This window comes from Schistocerca piceifrons, chromosome X (assembly GCF_021461385.2).
Source record: "Schistocerca piceifrons isolate TAMUIC-IGC-003096 chromosome X, iqSchPice1.1, whole genome shotgun sequence".
In the NCBI taxonomy this organism is placed as follows: Eukaryota; Metazoa; Arthropoda; class Insecta; order Orthoptera; family Acrididae; genus Schistocerca; species Schistocerca piceifrons.
In genome coordinates, this window is record NC_060149.1 from 796,758,788 (window position 1) to 796,779,787 (window position 21,000).

At 39.7% G+C, this 21,000-nt stretch overlaps 1 protein-coding gene across 3 annotated transcripts in view; it reads right to left on the minus strand.

Annotated features, from left to right (window-relative positions):
- Positions 1–21,000, minus strand: part of LOC124721417 (RNA-binding protein Ro60-like) — a 121,789-nt gene that overhangs the window by 45,169 nt on the left and 55,620 nt on the right. For all 3 annotated transcript variants that reach the window (XM_047246387.1, XM_047246385.1, XM_047246386.1), the window contains 2 exons: positions 20,545–20,750; positions 5,736–5,835 (listed from right to left, as the gene is read on the minus strand). In XM_047246387.1, coding sequence (XP_047102343.1) covers positions 5,736–5,835; positions 20,545–20,750 — 306 coding nt within the window. The remainder of the gene's footprint in view (positions 1–5,735; positions 5,836–20,544; positions 20,751–21,000) is intronic.

A 21,000-nucleotide genomic window follows, 5' to 3' on the forward strand; every position in this document is an offset into this window, starting at 1 on the left:
GTTAAAGAAACTGTGAGCAACTTTTGAAACGAATATTATTATTTATGTTAGATTTCAAATAATGTGGTAATCAAAGGAAAGTGTATTTAATGTTAAAACTATTGTAAGATGTGGAAATTGTAATTTATACACTTGGTCCATACGTAGGTAATGCATTAGGATAGGTGTAGTAGAAAACCTGCGGTGAATACCCTACCTGTAGGGGAGCGGGAAAAGGTGGAGGCAGGCGAGGCGGGAAAACGCACACTGGCGCGGTTCGGCACAACGGGCTCAGTAAGACAGTCGGAGGCGAGCAACAGTCGGAAGTACACGTACTGTACCGAGGAGGCTACCCAGGAAAAGTGGATTCCATTGAGCCTCGGATGGACCGATTCTGACGACTACTTGGCATGGCTATATTCTGAGGCACAAAATTGGAAAAATTACGACGCTAAGAAGATGGAAAGTGCCGATGTTGTGTGAGCTTTAGCCGTGCTTGTATGTGTGCCGTGCTGCTCGCTATCTCGCTGCCCGCCTTCCGCCGCACCGACTTGCACAGGTCAAACATTTATTTCATCTTTAGAAGTGTATCTGTGTGGACCAGTGTCGAGACTGTTTCTAATGGTTCAATAATAATGTGACTTTTACCAAAATTGCTTTAGCCATGACTTATCCTGATCACTGACCTAGACAGGATCCTTACCTCGTATTGTGCAATCCGAGTATCCTAAACAGAAAGTTTAATGTTTGTGTTAATGAAAATTATCAGCAGATTAATCTATGCCATGAAGGAATCTATAGTTCTGTGTGCTGTTGCAAATATTGGTAAAGAACAAAAGAGTTTTTGTTGGATTGAGTTAGCGATGTTATTTAATTAATTTGAGACAGAAATAATGACAGTTAAATTATTCAGAAGTAAGACAAAAGAGTAGTTATCCAGAGATTGATAAAATTTGTGTGTTAATTTGCCTTCAGTACTTAACAGTTTCAGTATAACCACTATAACAGTTTCAGGGCCCCCCCCTATTTCTCTTATCCATCCGTTCAAACCTTGATGTGTACTGCTCAGATTTGACCAGTAAAGCTAAATTCTATATTATACCTAAGTGTATTAGTGTTTTTTTCATCTTTAATAGTAACATTGTATATGTGCTTTCAAAATTGCTAATTATAGGGTAATCTATGCCCGATGTCAGTCTGCTCAACATACAAAAATGTAGTTAGTAGTAATCATTACTGTGTGGTGTTGTGTAAATGTAGTTCGTCCAAATTAGTACAAAAAGAGCAAACTTTAGTTCAGTGGATTTTTCGGATTCCAAACTTTGCCATATACTGTATCGTTACTACGTGTTACTATGCTTGTACATGCACCCACTTGTACAAGGAAAAAACTCACTAATTGCCTAAGTAGGCTGGCGACCGAATTGTTAGTTATACGTAGCATCTACTGTGTGTACTTCTTGTCCATGCGAAAGAATAATTATACTGTACATTTGCTTGATGCATCACTGTAGTTATTGACTGAGTATAAGTCCGATCTTGCTTCTATTAGGTACACGCGGTCAACTTTTGTACTAAAATCCTTGTTCATAAGGTGAAGCCCGTGAACTTATTACAGTACAGGCTTTATATAGCTAACCTACGTCCGAGTAGGGCGGTAGTGTTACAGTTACACCCAAATGAAACAATGTATGACTCAATGTATGACTTTTTGTCTATTCTATTAAAGTATATGATACGAGGATATTCTAGTGTGGTTTGTAGAATAAAAATTCTGGCTTTTGTAGCCACATGGCAACTGGTAGATACACAGACAGAATGTTCATCTCTGTAGCCATTTGCAACACACAGCAGCTATACGAGCTAAAAGTGAATCAATCACATGTTGACAGAACAGTCCATGGATGTACTGCCAGTTCTCACTATAAAATGGGCACAATATTTCCATGAGCAACCCTGTCGCCACCATCAGGTGCACCGATGAAGTGACCTCATGAGGACATGCAGCTGAGTTATATCCACTGCCCCTGGGTCTCTGGAGTAGCGTTCCATACACCATCCATGCCCAAAGTTGCATGCCTGTGGCAGCAGCTGTAGAGACGGTATCAGCGGCGTAGCTGTTTGTACTCCACCCACCTCTCAAGTCATGTCATTGTATCTGCTGAAAAAATTCTTGTTCTCTCTAATCATAATGAGAGTGGGTTCCCAGGCCTTACTGACAAAGTAGCTGCAGTCACAAGTTTACCAGTTTGTTCTTGACATTTATTTTGGTGGCTTATTTTATGAACTGTCCCAATATTTCAAACAATAGAAAATCCAGGAGGGAATGTAACAATATTAGAGAAGGAAAGTTGCAGAGATGCTGTGTCACAGATAGGCACAACAAAAAGATTTTCACATTTAAAGCTTTTGGCCAATGGCCTTGTGTGTGTGTGTGTGTGTGTGTGTGTGTGAATCAATCACATGTTGACAGAACAGTCCATGGATGTACTGCCAGTTCTCACTATAAAATGGGCACAATATTTCCATGAGCAACCCTGTCACCACCATCAGGTGCACCGATGAAGTGACCTCATGAGGACATTGTTCAGTGTGTGTATTGTTGACAAAGGCCATTGGCCAAAAGCTTTAACTGTGAAGATTCTCACAATTATAGCTTTCGGCCATTAAGGTCTTTAACAACAACACACACACACACACACACACACACACACACACACACACACACAAACACACAGTGTGAGTGCATGTGTCTATTGCTGACAAAGACCTTAATGGCTGAAAGCTATAATTGTGAGAATCTTTTTGTTGTGCCTATCTGCAACTCAGCATCTCCGCTTTATGGTGAGTCTCAATATTTGGATGTTCATACTGAAATCTCCAGACAGATTCCATAGAGTATATTTCAGATAAACAGTGCTCTGCAACTGCCAATTTGTTAGGCTGTAGTAAACAGGTATGCCACTGATGTTCACAGCAACAACCTAGAAATGTGTTGATCATTTGACCTATATACAATACAGTGTCAATTACCCAAACTAACAAGCTGACATCTACTCGTCATAGGAAGCAAAAAGTGTGACACATCAAAGGAACATGTCTCTGTATCACCTTTCAGCAATAGTTTAGTTTCTCAACTGTCCAGGAATTTTCTAGTATTTCCCAGTGTTACAACACTGACAGCAAGGCTCTGTTTGTTTTGATTACCACATGAAGATGGTTTCACAAAACTGTGACGGTACACAGGATTTGCCCTTTGGTTTATCTAGAAAATGAATTGTCCCACTGTAGCACATTAACTGGCCTTCACAGATTGTTGCGGTTGACATGTCACACCAATGGTGATGACTGAAGCACACAGAGAGAGCCTGAAAGTCCTCCAACACACACTTACTTCATAACTGCACATCATCTGACATACATTGTGAACTATGTATTGTAGACTTCACATCTAGGAGTTAACTGTAATATGTGACCCAACAAGATGTTCTACAGTTTTTAATGAATGAGTACCCACATTTTCACACTTATCACCAGAGAGATAAGGAAATGAATTGTTCAGTTACTAATTGCCTATTAAAATTAACTACCAACATTTATATTTGTAATAAAATAGCAATATATCATTACTTTAATTACTCATTTCTTGATGAAGACTTAATCACTTTCAAAACTTTTTCATTCTTCCATTTTTACAGGAATTTTTTTGTTTTACCAGCGTCTGATGGATAATTTCTTTCATTTGCTCACATTCATACAGAACTTTTCTATATGTATTGGTCCAGTGGGAAATGCATTTCTGACAATTGTGCCATCATATATGAGCACTGTTCTCTCAAGAAATACTTGTATACTGATTAGAGAGGTAAATTTGCACAAAATTTCACACAAATAGTGGCTTTCTGAACAATTTTTTGCCTTTTAGTAAACACACTTAACAACAGCACATCAATTATAAAATTAGTACCGCAATAAGGACTACATTTAGGATCTGAAGAACACTAGGCTGAATACATGATGTGTGCCAAACCAGGGCAGTGTTTACGATACATGACATGCAAAAGATAGCATTTCAGAGAAATTTTCAAATTAAAAGCCTATTACACAATCTTCAAGGTTTATTATTTATGAAACTTTACTGTGAAATTGTATAATTTAGTTAATTTCTGAGATTAGAAATGAAAGGAACTGAAGTAAGTATAGTATTCAACACTATTTATTAACATAGTTGCGAACAACTATATTTTTTAAGAGGAAAACAAGAAGTGAGATTCATGTCCTGGCAAACATTAGTGTAACAGTTTTAAAGTAACATATTTTAACTAGAGTAAATTAGTAGTAATAGAATTATCATGACAAAAATATTTCTTATAAAAATACCGTCATAACTCTTTTTAAAAACACATTTGGTTTGAATTGTTCACGATCTACTGTCAGATACCATGAATTTTAAAGTATCTTTTACATTTCTAATGATAACTTGTTAATGAATGAACTTACCTTAAAGGTTTTTTTTTTTTTTGAGAGAAAAGGAGTCCATGTTTGGATGTAAAACAGTACGGAAGAAATTGATTTTTTACAGAAGCAACCTCACATAAAACTGCCAAAATTTGGGTAACCACTTTTTTTCCAAAGTGTTAGAGACTTTTCAAATTGGAGTGCCACACATTTGACAGTGTACCAGTGGGAATTAGGTGAGAGGAAATGTGATGTCATAAGTGAATGTTAACTTAATTCATATCTCTGTCCACTGAGTAATTTAGCTGAATAAGCCCATACAAAACAGTTATGTCTATGTCTTTTTTAATTATAAGAGGGTCTGCATTACAGTATTAAAACAAAATTTTTATTTTAAATTTCTGTAGTGCAGGTCTCCTTGTGGTGTAAGCCCCTACGCTGCAGCCTCGGTAGCCTGTGCATAAATATAGCCCTCACAGCAATACATTTCTTCATAACAACCTATGGTTGTTCTTGAAAACAAAATAATATTTACTCAAATGCTAGCAGGACATGGATACCTCTAGAATCATAACAAAAGAGAAGCTACCAAACCCACATTGAGGCTAGTACCGCCGTTAATGCACATTGGCAATGAATTTGGAATGTTGGCAGTCAGTGGGGGAGTAGACTGAGCAGGTTGGTATATGGTGGTGGGGAGGGCACATTTATCCTCTGTTCACCTTTAAAAGATGTCGTGCACCATGAGCTTATTGTAGCATAAAATGGGCTCTATAGACAGTAATTAGAAATATTATGATCACAGAGATGTCATGATTTTCTGTCATGTGATACAACAACCAAGCAATATCATGTATTCAATAATTTCTGACATGAGGTACAATTCACACAACAGGTTTTACATATGTTTTACACATAAATTAAAATAAAAATGTAAAGCATATTAAATTTTTGCTTTATACTGCTCAGTAAAGTCATAAAGAAAAGTTGCCAATACAACTGTTCAAACACGGGACAATAAAATTGGTTTTTAGATTTCTGAAATTGCAAGTGACAACTCTGCCACAGACTAAAAATAAATGACATGGCTGGTATTGTATTAGGCAGCTATGATAGACAAAAAAGAAAGTTGCTGTCTCAACCAAAATAACATGTGAATGTAAACTGTGCTTTACAGCCACATGTTGCTCTGGCATGTTGAGTTATTTTATCTATCTTCAACATATTATGTCCATAAATGGAGGAATATTAATTTCTGAATTAGTTTTGAATCTCTTAAAGTTACACAGGTTACTCACACTGACTGATGTATTCAAAAGTGCATTAGCCGCATCTACGACAGCAGGGTTGACTGGTGGTGGGGGCTTAACTGGTCTTGATCTGTCAATAAATCTCAACCTAAAGAAAAATAATGTACATCATCATGACAGAACAATCAATGCTTCATTAAGAATAAACACAGCAAAGTACTATCAATTATTGACTTTTTACAGAGAGCAACTATGATCATACAGCATTAATTACTTAGAATGGAACTGAATTAAAAGGAATGAAGACTAGGTTTGAACATTCTGTCAGACAGATCTGCTCAAGACCAGATAGGGCAAGGACAAGGGAAGAAAATTGGTTGTGTCCCTTTTCTAGATTCCATCCCAACACTCACCTGAACAGATTTTGCAGAGCCACAATAAACCTATACTTATACGGTCGCATGCGAATTCGAACGCCACTCCTTTACGATGTAAGTCCAGTGTCTTAGCCACTGCACAACACAACTTAGCAGTTGAGTTAAAGGTAGCTCCTAGTTTGCTGAGAGAACACTCCAGAGCTCATGAATACCCAATAAACATTCTTTAATAAATAAAGTAACAGAGAATTTTAATTTTCTAAATGATGAAAGCACATTTGAAAATTACTGTGTAGAATTTGCTGGTCACAATATTCTAATAATTTCAATACATAGAATCCCAGACAAAGAAATAACTAAGCTATCTCTTTTTAAACCCAGGAGTGTCTTATGTAAACTCACAAAAGATAAAAGAGAAGGATTATGATAGATGCCAGTTTTAACATAAACTTAATAAATGCATTCAGCGAATACAAAGAATTTAGTGATATGATTCAATTATACGATTTCAAGTTAAACTTCACGTAATTCACAATAGAGAAAGTGTGAACTGCAACCTGTACAGATATTCTGACAAATTATACATTTGATTATACAAGAAAGTTCTGCTTTGATTTATGGATCTCTGACAATATTGTATTAGGGGGTGGTGGTTGAGGCATTATGAAAATGTGCATCAAATGACACTTCAACAAAGAATATATGAACTTCCTGAAAGACTTCTGCAAAATATTTCTCCCTTTAATCTGCCATAAAAATGGCAAGCAAACTGGCACTGGCATACAAGTGTCAAGTTCTTGAAAAAGGCAATCACACAATGAACCAAAAAGCAATACAAATGCAAACTTTATAAATTGTAACTACAAAGTTATAAATATAACTATAAAGTTAAACTGAGAAGGATGGTAAAGTTGGCAAAAGAAATTACACACAAAAGATTCATTCTGAACCACGCATCAAAAAATCAAAAGCATTATGGTCAGTTATAAAATTTGAACTTAGTATCATAGTTGGGAATCCATACATCTCCAAAACTAAGTTCGGTAACACCACCATTATAAATACCCCAAAAATATAAGAATATCAATGATGTTATAAAAAAAATAAATGAATAAAAATCACATGCTGATGTAAGTTGGTACCTAGGCAATGCACATCCCTTTGGTTTAGATCAGGATAACAGTAGGGCACTATCTAAATTTGAAATAATCACACCTAAAGTAGTAGAAAAGTATATTTTAAAAAATTTAAATTTTATATGTTTATATCATGAAATAGACAGCAACTAAAAACGATGTTTAAAATTCATCTGTATGTGATGAAATACCTGCTACAGTAATTAAAGGTGTTTCTAGTATATCATCAGGAATCAGATGCACTAAAGTATGCAGCAGTACAGCTGCTCTTCAAGAGAGGCTAAGAATGAGATGTAGGAAACTATCAAACAGTAAATCTTCTTTCAATCAGTATGTTAAAGCAATTATATGAGGAACAGGAAAAATTAATCAAGAGAAACATCTACCTGCAGCAACAGCAAAAATAATAAACCAATTATACCAAAAGAAAGAGTAACCATGATTATCAAACAAATAACTTGAACAAAGTGTTTGAAAACACTGCTGCAACCCAGATCCAAAATTTCATACAAAAATTTATCACCACACTAAATCAGTTTGATTTACAGAAAGGCAAGGCTACAATGCGTGTCATCAAGAAATTTATAGAAACAATGTGATTATACTGATTATCTTTGGACAAGTCTCAAAAGATCACAGAAAGTTTCTGTGACCTTACAAAGGGATATGGCTCTGTGAATCACTGCCTACAGCTCCATAAATTACATAGATTTGTCATCTACGACTGTGCTTTGAAATGGTTTAAATCATATTTAACACACTCAAAGCAAAGGGCAGCTGTCACACCATGCAAAGGAATTATATTTCACACTGGAAAGTTATTTCACAAGCAGTTCCATTTCAGTTACAATCCTGTTCTAATGTACATAGTTGATCTGCCCTTAAATATAACTTCACACTCAGTTTTATTTGCTGATGGTACATCTGTATTCACTGACAATGAAACTATGGAACAAAAACCCTAAACAGATTAAAACATTGGTTTGATCTAAATGGATTAAAGTTAAACAAGTCGAAGACCAAACTAATGTAATTTCAAACCAAACTGTCAAAGTAACTCACCAATTACCCATAAAAATCAGTACTTAAGAAAGCACATTCCACCAAATTCCTGGGGACACATTTAAGGAAAAAATTATTGTAATCTTCACATAAACTACTTGGCAAAAGTAGTTAAACATTTTTGCACTTTCAATCCCCCATGAACCATGGACCTTGCCGTTAGTGGGGAGGCTTGTGTGCCTCAGCGATACAGATAGCTGTACCATAGGTGCAACCACAATGGAGGGGTATCTGTTGAGTGGCCAGACAAACGTGTGGTTACTGAAGAGGGGCAGCAGCCTTTTCAGTAGTTGCAGGAGCAACAGTCTGGATGATTGACTGATCTGGCCTTGTAACATTAACCAAAATGGCCTTGCTGTACTGGTACTGCGAATGGCTGAAAGAATGGGGAAACTACAGCTATAATTTTTCCCTAGGGCATGCAGCTTTACTATACGGTTATACGATGATGATTTCCTCTTGGGTAAAATATTCCAGAGGTAAAATAGTCCCATAGTCAACACATTATTGTAGAAAAGATCGACATGAAGCCCATGCCTACCACAGTAGTACAAGTTTATGTGCCAACTAGCTCCGCAGATGATGAAGAGATTGAGGAAATGTATAATGAGATAAAAGAAATCATTCAGATAGTAAAAGGAGACGAAAATTTAATATTCATGGGGGGCCGTAGTACGAAAACGAAGAGAAGGAAAAGTAGTAGGTGAATATGGAATGGGGTTAAGGAATGAAAGAGGAAGCCACCTGGTAGAATTTTGCACAGAGCACAATTTAATCATAGCTAACACTTGGTTTAAGAATCATGAAAGAATGTTGTACACATGGAAGAGGCCTGGTGACACTGGCAGGTTTCAGATAGATTATATGAAGGTACGAAAGAGATTTAGGAACCAGGTTTTAAATTGTAAGACATTTCCAAGGGCAGATGTGGATTCTGACCACAATATATTGGTTATTAACTATAGGTTAAAACTGAAGAAACTGCAAAAAGGCGGGAATTTAAGGAGATGGGACCTGGATAAACTGACTACACCAGAGGTTGTACAGAGTTTCAGGGAGAGCATAAGGGAACAATTGACAGGAATGGGGGAAAGAAATACAGTAGAAGATGAATGGGTAGCTCTGAGGGATGAAGTAGTGAAGGCAGCAGAGGATCAAGTAGGTAAAACGACGAGGGCTAGTAGAAATCCTTGGGTAACAGAAGAAATATTGAATTTAGTTGATGAAAGGAGAAAATATAAAAATGCAGTAAATGAAGCAGGCAAAAAGGAATACAAACGTCTCAAAAATGAGATCGACAGGAAGTGCAAAATGGCTAAGCAGGCATGGCTAGAGGACAAATGTAAGGACGTGGAGGCTTATCTCACTAGGGGTAAGATAGATACAGCCTACAGGAAAATTAAAGAGACCTTTGGAGAAAAGAGAGCCACTTGTACGTATATCAAGAGCTCAGATGGAAACCCAGTTCTAAGCAAAGAGGAGAAAGCAGAAAGGTGGAAGGAGTATATAGAGGGTCTATACAAGGGCAATGTACTTGAGGACAATATTTTGGAAATAGAAGAGGATGTAGATGAAGATGAAATGGGAGATACGATACTGCGTGAAGAGTTTGACAGAGCACTGAAAGACCTGAGTCGAAACAAGGCCCCGGGAGTAGACAACATTCCATTAGAACTACTGACGGCCTTGGGAGAGCCAGTCCTGACAAAACTCTACCATCTGGTGAGCAAGATGTACGAGACAGGCGAAATACCCTCAGACTTCAAGAAGAATATAATAATTCCAATCCCAAAGAAAGCAGGTGTTGACAGATGTGAAAATCACCGAACTATCAGTTTACTAAGTCACAGCTGCAAAATACTAACACGAATTATTTACAGACGAATGGAAAAACTGGTAGAAGCCGACCTCGGGGAAGATCAGTTTGGATTCTGTAGAAATGTTGGAACACTTGAGGCAATACTGACCTTACGACTTATCTTAGAAGACAGATTAAGGAAAGGCAAACCTACATTTCTAGCACTTGTAGACTTAAAGAAGGCTTTTGACAATGTTGACTGGAATACTCTCTTTCAAATTCTAAAGGTGGCAGGGGTAAAATACAGGGAGCGAAAGGCTATTTACAATTTGTACAGAAACCAGATGGCAGTTATAAGAGTCGAGGGACATGAAAGAGAAGCAGTGGTTGGGAATGGAGTGAGACAGGGTTGTACCCTCTCCCCGATGTTATTCAATCTGTATATTGAGAAAGCAGTAAAGGAAACAAAAGAAAAATTTGGAGTTGGTATTAAAATCCATGGAGGAGAAATAAAAACTTTGAGGTTCGCCGATGACATTGTAATTCTGTCAGAGACAGCAAAGGACTTGGAAGAGCAGTTGAATGGAATGGACAGTGTCTTGAGAGGAGGATATAAGATGAACATCAACAAAAGCGAAACAAGGATAATGGAATGTAGTCGAATTAAGTCGGGTGATGCTGAGGGAATTAGATTAGGAAATGAGACAAAGTAGTAAAGGAGTTTTGCTATTTGGGGAGCAAAATAACTGATGATGGTCAAACTAGAGAGGATATAAAATGTAGACTGCCAATGGGAAGGAAAGCGTTTCTGAAGAAGAGAAATTTGTTAACATCGAGTATAGATTTAAGTGTCAAGAAGTCGTTTCTTAAAGTATTTGTATGGAGTGTAGCCATGTATGGAAGTGAAACATGGACAATAAATAGTTTAGACAAGAAGAGAATAGAAGCTTTCAAAATGTGGTGCTACAGAAGAATGTTAAAGATTAGGTGGGTAGATCATGTAACTAATGAGGAGGTATTGAATAGGATTGGGGAGAAGAGAAGTTTGTGGCACAACTTGACTAGAAGAAGGGATCGGTTGGTAGGACATGTCCTGAGGCATCAAGGGATCACAAATTTAGCATTGGAGGGCAGCGTGGAAGGTAAAAATCGTAGAGGGATACCAAGAGATGAATACACTAAGCAGATTCAGAAGGCTGTAGGTTGCAGTAGGTACTGGGAGATGAAGGAGCTTGCACAGGATAGATTAGCATGGAGAGCTGCATCAAACCAGTCTCAGGACTGAAGACCACAAGAACAAACAACAACAACAACAGTACAGGGAAAAACACCACTTCCAGTCAACTGCTATGAGCAATTATGTTTTAATGACAGAGGCTGCCTTTGGTTATTGTGGACTGCTATAGCAGATTGCCAGCCCAGAGTTCAGCAGATTGTTCACCTATTCAGTGCTAAACTATAGCAACAACACAAAGAGTGAATAGTGATACCATCCAGAACCACCTCTTCACTATGGAGTACAAAACTTACTCTTACCCATGTAAAATGTCAACTGTATGATGAGCTGCAGTATGTATAGGTTCGTGACAGTGACAGGTACATGTACGCCAAATTCCACACAACACAATGATTCACTTGTGAACAACAGAGCAAATTTTTTTCTATTTGGCTTGATGGCCAAACACTGGTGACGTAGTGCCAGTACCCTTGTGTGATGGACATTTACAAGGAATGAAATGGGAGGCCTTGACACAACTGACATTGTCTATCACCAGCAATTGATACAGGAACATATTGTCCAGTAATGTGTGCCCATTTCTCTGATACAGCATTCCAACGTGAATTTTACCTTCTGCAAGATAATTTACAACTCTATCACTCTGAAATTCTGTCATAATAGTTTTATATACACTTCAAAGACATGACACGGCTTGAGTGGCATCCTCAGGTCACTTGATCTAAGCCCTATTGGGCACATTGGGACACGTTGGAGCCACATACAACCTTCTCTGGGAGTTGTAAGTGGCAGCTTAGAGATCATGAATCAGGACTGCTCCATCGCACTTTAGGTACCTCTAGGAGCCATCACCTGATGCAATGCCACTGTCATCAGGCCAAAAAAGGCGCCACATACTAATATGTATGTCAATGTTATACATATAAATGAACTGGATAGTGCACTGTACGCTCTTTAACTATAACATCACAGGCAGCCCACTACACATTTCAGAGTAGTACCTGCATGAAAAAATGCAAAAATGATATGTTCCTGTGCATAGTGGATCAGCAAGTAGTCACTAACATTTATTTTCATCAACAATAACTGAATTTCTGGGTGTACCAACAGGTAGGAGTTTTCCTTTTCTGGTGTTTTGATAGCAACTCAGTGCTCAGAATTGTGGCTTTATGGTCATGGATGGAGAGAGTTAAAGAAAGAAGAAATTATTTTGTGGAAGATACAGAAACCAGTGCATAAGCATTCAGGAAAAAAATCAAGTAAGTGAGAGAGTGAAGCACATGCCAAGTAAGTAACTCTATGAACTCTATTTTTGATGGTTGATGATGACATCAGAGAATACCAGAGGAGAAAAATCCTACAACTCTTAACTTCTCAACTGGAAGCATGTGGCCTTCATCCTTAAAGTTACTTTAAAATAAACAAAATAATAAAATAATTCTTTAATTTCTCAGGTCATTGCAAACAGAAGTTAATTTTTATCTTGGGGAAACTGGTGACAAATCTGATAAGCTCCAGAAGTAGCTTAATGTTGGTGTAAATCAGAGTTTCTCAAAACATACTATTTGCCCCTTAAACACTTCAAAGAGACTGTTGTAGCCGCACACCTACCAGCTGACTGCATGTGCATACCAGTGTTCAATTTGACATGCATGCATCAAGAGCAGTGTGCGCATCCACTGTCTTACGCCACCATGCAGAAACATCTAATGCTTTTCTATTTAACTGCAAAGTGGAGTGCTTATGTCTCATTCTGTAATGTTTCGTGAGCTAGCTTATCTCTCTCTGCTCACGGATCACTGTTTGTCCGTCTGGTACTGACCAGGCAATGTACCAGGATGATGTATTGAGCATGGTTGTGGTTCCTACCCTTTAAGTGTTAGCACAAAAATAGTGATGAGTTAGGTTCATTTTTCATGTGTTTTGTGCAAAATAATGGCAATGTATGCATGTGCATGTTTGGAGGTCATTCTACAAAAGTTACAGCAACAGTAAATGAAAAATCAATGTCACATACAAATGCAGCAAGAAGAACACACGATCATGCTGGACAGGGTTTTGATGGGGCTGATAACGAGACCTCAGACTTCACCAGCCTACCCACCTCGGTTCCCTGCCTACTCTGCTATCGCCGAATACTGGCAATCACATGAAAAACATCTATGGCAATCCTTCATGGCCCTCAAGGTAATGACACCGACTCCATTAAAGCTCTTTTTGTGTCTGGGTTCTCCCTGCACATGCATCACTTGTTAGGGAAGTTAGGCCCCCTTCAGGATCTGGAATCTCTATCATCTGACAAAATGTGTTGTTTGCTGCATTCTTAAATCACAAGTATACTCACATTATTTCTGTAAGAGTGGAGTTTTATCAGTGCACAAAGCAATCTCATCAATCCTATCACATTTGGGCTGTGCAACTGCAGGGGTTAAGGCACAGGTGTAGGTCTGTTACTGGTAAATCTCAGGAATCTTACACAGATAGTATGGCTTTAGGTGCTGTCATGTGGGCAGTCCCAGATAAAGAGGTTCCACAAAGGGCATTGCAATTTGAGGATCCCTCTTTAGAAGAAGTACTCAAGATAGCACAAACACTTGGAGTTTCTCATCCCACTGGCCATCAATTAGATTCTTGGGCCGACACAGCCACAGTCAACTCTAACAGCAACAGGCATACATGTTCTTGCATGCCCTCAGAAGAGGTGGTTGCGGCAGTGCAGCATGCTTTGCTGCTATGTTCTGCACAAACACTAGCATGGTGGAAAATTTTCCACAAGCTCCTGTCCTCCTTGTTTTGTTCAATGTGAGCTTGTCCACAGTGTTGCATGTCATGCTGTATATATGTTATAAGAAAGATTACATTGCAACTGTGTGCAATACTCAGTCTCCTTCCACAATGCTTCACACATCTCAACCTATGCATATCTACACTGTTAGTCATGTGTGTGAAGATATTACAACTGTTTCAAACAAACTGTCCACTGATGCACATATCGATGAGACACACTTACGTCTTCAGGTGGATATTGGCACAGCAGCCTCGCTCCTGAATTCTACCACTTATCTACTCCTTAGGGAACTCCACAGTCAGCTACTTCATGCTGTCTATTGTAACTGTACAACAGAAAGCAGATTCTTCTTCTAGGTCAGTTTACTGTGGAAACAACATACAAAGTGGTGGCTCAGCCAGTAACATTTCTGGTAGTGAACACAGCATTTACAGAAAATTTGTTCGGTTTGGAAATTTCCCTGGATTTTGGTTTTTGGTCTCAGATTCCATTCATTTAGGGCCACATCTTGTACCGTATCAAGAGTTGGATTATTTATGCAAAGAATATTCTGCCCTTTTTTCACCCAGACTTGGTAACCTTCTGACTACATAGAGCACATTACATTCAAATCTATGACCCATCCCCATTTTTTCTGTGTCTGGCCCGTACCACTTGCACTTCATGCTCAAGTGATGGAAGAATTACACGGATTGACAGCTTAAGGTGTCATGGAACCAGTTTTGCCCAATCAGTGGACTACACCATATTTCATTATCAAGAAGCAGATGCACTAACTGCGTCTTTCTGGTGACTTTATGGTGACTTAACTTCCAGTCCATAGTTGATACATACTCCATCCTCCACCCGGATGAACTTCTGATGAAGCTTGTGGGTAGACAACATTTTTCCAAACCAGATTTGTTGGAAGCGTATTTATTGATGCCACTTGATGAGGAAACACGTCACCTCCTTGTTACAAATACTCAGTACACCATCTACAGTTACAACTGATTGGTTTTTGGTGTTTAAAATGCACCTGCCATTTTTCAACGTTACTTACAAGGGAACCTCCCCATCGCACCCCCCTCAGATTTAGTTATAAGTTGGCCCAGTGGATAGGCCCTGAAAAACTGAACACAGATCAATTGAGAAAACAGGAAGAAGTTGTGTGAAACTCTGAAAAAAATAAGCAAAATATACAAACTGAGTAGTCCATGGCAAGATAGGCAACATCAAGAATAGTGTGGGCTCAGGAGCGCCGTGGTCAGCGTAAACAGCTGTGGAACGAGAAGTCCTTGGTTCAAGTCTTCCCTCGAGTGAAAAGTTTAATCTTTTATTTTCAGACAATTATTCTAGTACCTTCCGCCGCGGAAGAGAGGGCTCCACCTCCGCGGGGGCTATTCCGCGCAGCGGCTCTCACGCAGTGAGGGCACCACCGCTAAGTCACGTGCATATAGCAGCCAATAGCCGCTACCTCTGGTTTCGTACATAGGGGCCCGCTCTGCCCTAGTCCAGCCAGTCTGGTACTCGCTCTGGATTTCGTTTCTATCTCAGCGGTACTGCGTTCTGGTCGTTGCTCGTTGTTGACATTTGCCTGGCTCTGGTTCCGAGTGTATTTACGTTTGGTGTTTGGTGTTGTGGTTTCCACAAGCCTCCGTTGTTTATCTCTTCCTCGTTGTGTCGCTCATAGTTGGTTATTGTCGGTTGTTGTCAGTTGTTGTTGGTCTGTCGTCCGACTTGTCCTGTGTTTACCCGGTGGTTCGTGCTCCACCGCCGGCGGCTTCCCCGCCTGGCGGCTCCGATCCGCAGCCCAAGGCGTTCCCGCTGTTGGTTGTGGATATTACAATCATTATCTGACAAACTCCTATGTTTTCATCACTTTTTGGGAGTGATTATCACATCCACAAGAAAACCTAAATCAGGCAAGGTAGAAGAATATTTTTACCCATTCGCCAAGCATACAAGTTAGGTGGGTCGACAACATATTCCTGTCATGTGATGCACATGTCGTCACCAGTGTCATATAGAATATATCAGACGTGTTTTCCTGTGGAGGAATCGGTTGACCTATGACCTTGTGATCAAATGTTTTCGGCTCCCATTGGAGAGGCACGTCCTTTCGTCTACTAATCGCACGGTTTCGCGGTGCGGTCGCAAAACACAGACACTAAACTTATTACAGTGAACAGAGACGTCAATGAACGAACGAACAGATCGTAACTCTGCGAAAAAAAAAAAAGTAAACTTTCACTCGAGGGAAGACTTGAACCAAGGACCTCTCGTTCCGCAGCTGCTCACGCTAACCACGGGACCACGGCACTCCTGAGCTCACACTCTCCTTGATGTTGCCTATCTTGCGCATGGACTACTCAGTTTGTATATTTTGCCTATTTTTTTCATAGTTCCACACAACTTCTTCCTGTTTTCTCAACTGATCTGTGTTCAGTTTTTCAAGGCCTATCCACTGTGCCAACTTATAACTAAATCTGAGGGGGGTGCGATGGGGAGGTTCCCTTGTTAGGACTGCCTACTCAACACATTCCTTGTTGTATCAGATATCTCAGTGACATAGGTATTACAGGTTCCTCTACCGAGGATCATTTTTGCAACCTTTGCCTTTTGTTTCAGATCTTGTGACATGTGTCTTAAGTGCAATTTGGAAAATCACATTTATTCCAATTCTCTATAGAATAGTTGGCACATATTATTTCTCATCAGGGGATTCAGCTGACTGACAGTCACATCATGGCTACTGCGACCTTTCCACACACTTTGAATGTGAAGAACTTCAAGCATTCTTAGGCTAAGTCATGTTATTACCACAAGTTCCTTCTGCCGGCAACTTCAGTTTCCTAGCCTCTAAATCAGCTGCTTAAGAAAGGTGCAGCATTTGAGTGGACCCCTGCTGGTTCCCATTTTGCCCTGTGCTTGGCCACCTATCAGAGGGGACTCCAGCTTTTGGTTGCAACAGACACACTGTAGTATGACATGGGAGCCATTTTGTCTCAATATCATACTGATGTTTAAGAACGGCCTATTGCTTTAGTGATGAAGATGCTTAATGATGCATAGAATAATTATTCTCAAACAGAAGAGAAGTCTCTTGCTATCATCTCTGCTATGAAGAAGTTTCATGTGTTTCTCTAGGGTGTTATCACTTGGTGACTGATCACATGGCTGCTTTAGTCCTGTGCCACACCTGGCATATAAGGTAGCTCACAGACAGCAACAGTGGGCCCTGCTCCTTTAAAATTACAAGATTAATTTCCATTCCATGGCACAGCATTAAAACACAGGTGCTCTCCTGGGTCTGTCAGTGGGACCTGACCCTGGTTTTAATCAAGAGAGAGTACTTTGTTTTTACCTCAACAAGAAAGCTGACAGTACTGTGGATGGATTCCCTGCTACCAGTTCTTGCATCGCTCATGCTGACACTTCTAACCCTGTTCCTCATCAATTGCGACGAAACGTTCAGCAACGGTAGCCTAAGTGACCTTCCCCCCCCCCCCCCTCCACCCCCATCCCCCCAGTATATACAATCTTGTCTGCAATTAATTTTTGGTACAACACTGACTAATGCTCTCCGACAGTGTCCTTTTGTTGTTCACAAAAAAATGCTGTTCCTCATTCCGGCAGCTCTCAGTTGTGACATTCTTCACCTTCTGCATCATGATCCGTGGGCATCTCCTGCAGGAAGATGCTGATTCACCACCATGTCTACTGGCCTGGACATGATAATGAGATTGAACATTTAATAACTGCTTGCTCTACACATGCCGACCATCAGGCCTCTACCTGTCAATGTTACTCGCCATGACTTGAGTCACCACAGCTGTGGGAATGTGTCCATTCTCCAGGTCCTTCTTAAATGCTTATTGATTGGTCGCCATTAATGACTACTTCCGCTTCCCTTATATAGTCAACTGCTGCACAACTACAGGGGATGCAATGGTGTGGACTTTACTCTGACCTCCACTGAAGACCTGGTCCACACCCTGGTATCTGATAACAGTTCTCAACTCCTCTCTCAGACTTTTCACAATTTTTGTGCTTACCACAGTATACAACATTGAACATGGAGGCAGAATGCCTCATCTGCACTTTTAAAAGGCAACTGAAGAAGTAATGATGCCTCTGTGGATGAAGCCCTCACACGCTTTTCAGAGTTCCTACAGGTCCACGCTTATGAGCAAGAAGAGCCTGGAGGAGCTCCTACACGACTGCCAGCTATGTACAGTGCTGAATCTCCTGTCCTCTACTCTGAGGCAGCACAAGGGGCCTCTGACAGCATGTTACATGCCTGGGACTCCGGTCCGGGATGTGTGTTTGGTCGCCGGGAGTGCTGGGCCCGGCAGTCATCAGCAGCCAGTGACGTTGGCATATCATTATGCTGCAGGTGACTGACAGATTGGTGACATGACACCACAATCAACTCTGTCACCAAGTGGGGAACCTGCCTTCTCTGCCTCCATGCACACCTCCAAGTACATCTGCTCTTCCTGCACCTGGACCTCCTTCGTTGCCTCCACCTTCTTTCTGTGCCCCTTCCACTGTTTTTGCTCCTGTATACTACTACGCAGTACTCACCCTCCACCAGCTCATTAGAATCAGGACACGGATGGGCGCACAGAGCAGCCGCTGGAGACATGGACCCTTCATCAGGAGCCGTCCCCCGCCCCATCCCAGCATACCTCCACATATTCCAGTACCAGCATCCGTGACCCCAGCAGCCGGCGTATCTCCCACGAGCATCTGCCCACAGTGACGCCATCATGCCTGGGTCACTTCTGGATCTATTCTCCAGTGGAAGCTGACTGAGAGCTCTTTGTGGCACAGACGGCACCCTCCGGTGGCACTCCAGAAGCACTTCCCAGCACAGAGCACCATCCCCCACAACAGGGAAGGGATGCTGGGATGGTACTGGCTCACACGTGCCCTGACAACAGGCGAGGACTGCCATAACCCGTGGTTATCACATGAATCATACTGGCACCTCACCCTCTGTCAAAGCTCATCAAGACGCATGGTGCCGGCCCGTCACATGTTATTTAATCAGCCTGCAATGGCGCATGGCAGCAAAGCTTGGACACCAAGCGGTGGCACTTTTAGACAGCACTGGCAGGTGTGCATCAAGAGTGGTGAGTGTGTCTGCCATCCAATGCCACCACACGGCATCATCTAATGCTTTTGTATTTAACTCTGGAATGGAGTGGCTTCTGTCTCATTCTGTAATGTTCCATGCATTAGCTTCTCTCCACTCGTGGATCACTGTTTATCTATCTGGTACTGGCCTAGCAATGTGCAAGGATGGTGTATAGAATATCTCTTTGGTTTCTACATTAAAGTGTTGTTAATGTTACTTACTTTCTCAGTTGTGTGTGTTACTATAATAAGTTTCAGAAGATCCTTCCACCTTACATGAATTTAAACCGACACAAAAACATGTTTTATTGGTTGTGGTGACTAGTGAGCTATACTCACACAATTCTAGGTTTAGCTGTCAACTTATTTGCTTCATGGTCTACAAAAATTATAATACCATCTAGATTTTTTGAAGTTTTTTTTCTTTTCAATTCTGGAATCAAGTACACTATAACATTAATTTTCTGTGAATTTACCTGAATTTTACAGAAAACCACAAATGTTGTGAAAATATGGTACACCACTCATCTGTTTTAAAATCAATATAAGAAATTCATATTGATAAAATGGAAATTAAACAATAAAGGGCCATCAACTTTGCTGCTTTTATGTTCGCCGATGTTTGTTCACACTTCCCAGTCTACAGCACTAAAATGTTTTCTTTTCTGATTTATCCATATCTCATCAACAATAACAAGCAAAACCATTTTAAGTTCACTTAAGATGCTCAAACAACAACTGAATTTTCAAGTCACTCTTAAAATTAATAGGAGCAAATGTGATATCAAGTGTGTGTTCAACTTTTAATTAAAATTTTCCAATGAAACATTTGACACAAAGTTATAAAGTATTTGACCAGGAACCTCCACTATCTCTACAAAGTTCATAAATGATAGTCTCTCAACTTTTGGTGTCCTTCATTAAAGATTGCCTCTGTCATGGTTCATGGTTGTCCAGAACATTATTTCTTAGAGATTTTTTCAATCTCATTCTTATAATACCCTTTTGATTTCCATTGAAATGGAAAGAAACAAACTGATTATTATATGGACATCAGTTTTAAATCTTCACATTTTATTAAATGTTACTTGGATAAACAGAAGCATGAAACAATCACATTATGCATGAAACATTCCAGTTATTAACAATTTATCACATAAGTGATTTTTGTGTTAGAGTTAAGTCCTTATTTCTCATTATCTATGTTACTATACGCTAGGTACCCATTATATGATGATTAAGAATATGGATCCCTCTATGTTCTCGGTGCTTTCAGTTTTGCTTCTAAATTTATTAATATATATGATAGGTAAAAAATTAACACTACTGACTTACCTAGATGATGACTCATACTTTTTTAAGTAGAGCAAGATTTCCGCAGGCTGTACTTTCTCCTCTATAATGGCCTCTTCCTCCTTTAAACGATCCACAATAAGTGGAACAATCACTGACTTTCGTCGAAGTAACCGATATCTTGACAAACGTCGCAGAACCTTCAATATGGTCACCACAGACATCTTTGGTATTAACACATGCCAAATCTGTAAATGTTCAACAAGACCTGTAGATCAAACTGTGTGATCAAGTTTAAATGGCAAATTCAGTTGTAAAATACTGATGATGCTCACATTAGTTAACAAAGTCAATTTATCAATTTACAAGTTAACAAAGTCAATTTATCAATTTACACAACACAGACATGCCTTCATAATATACCCATCACAGGTCAATTCAGATGCTCAATGTACAATTTTAAAATGTTCAAACACCATACTAGAACTGCATTCAAGG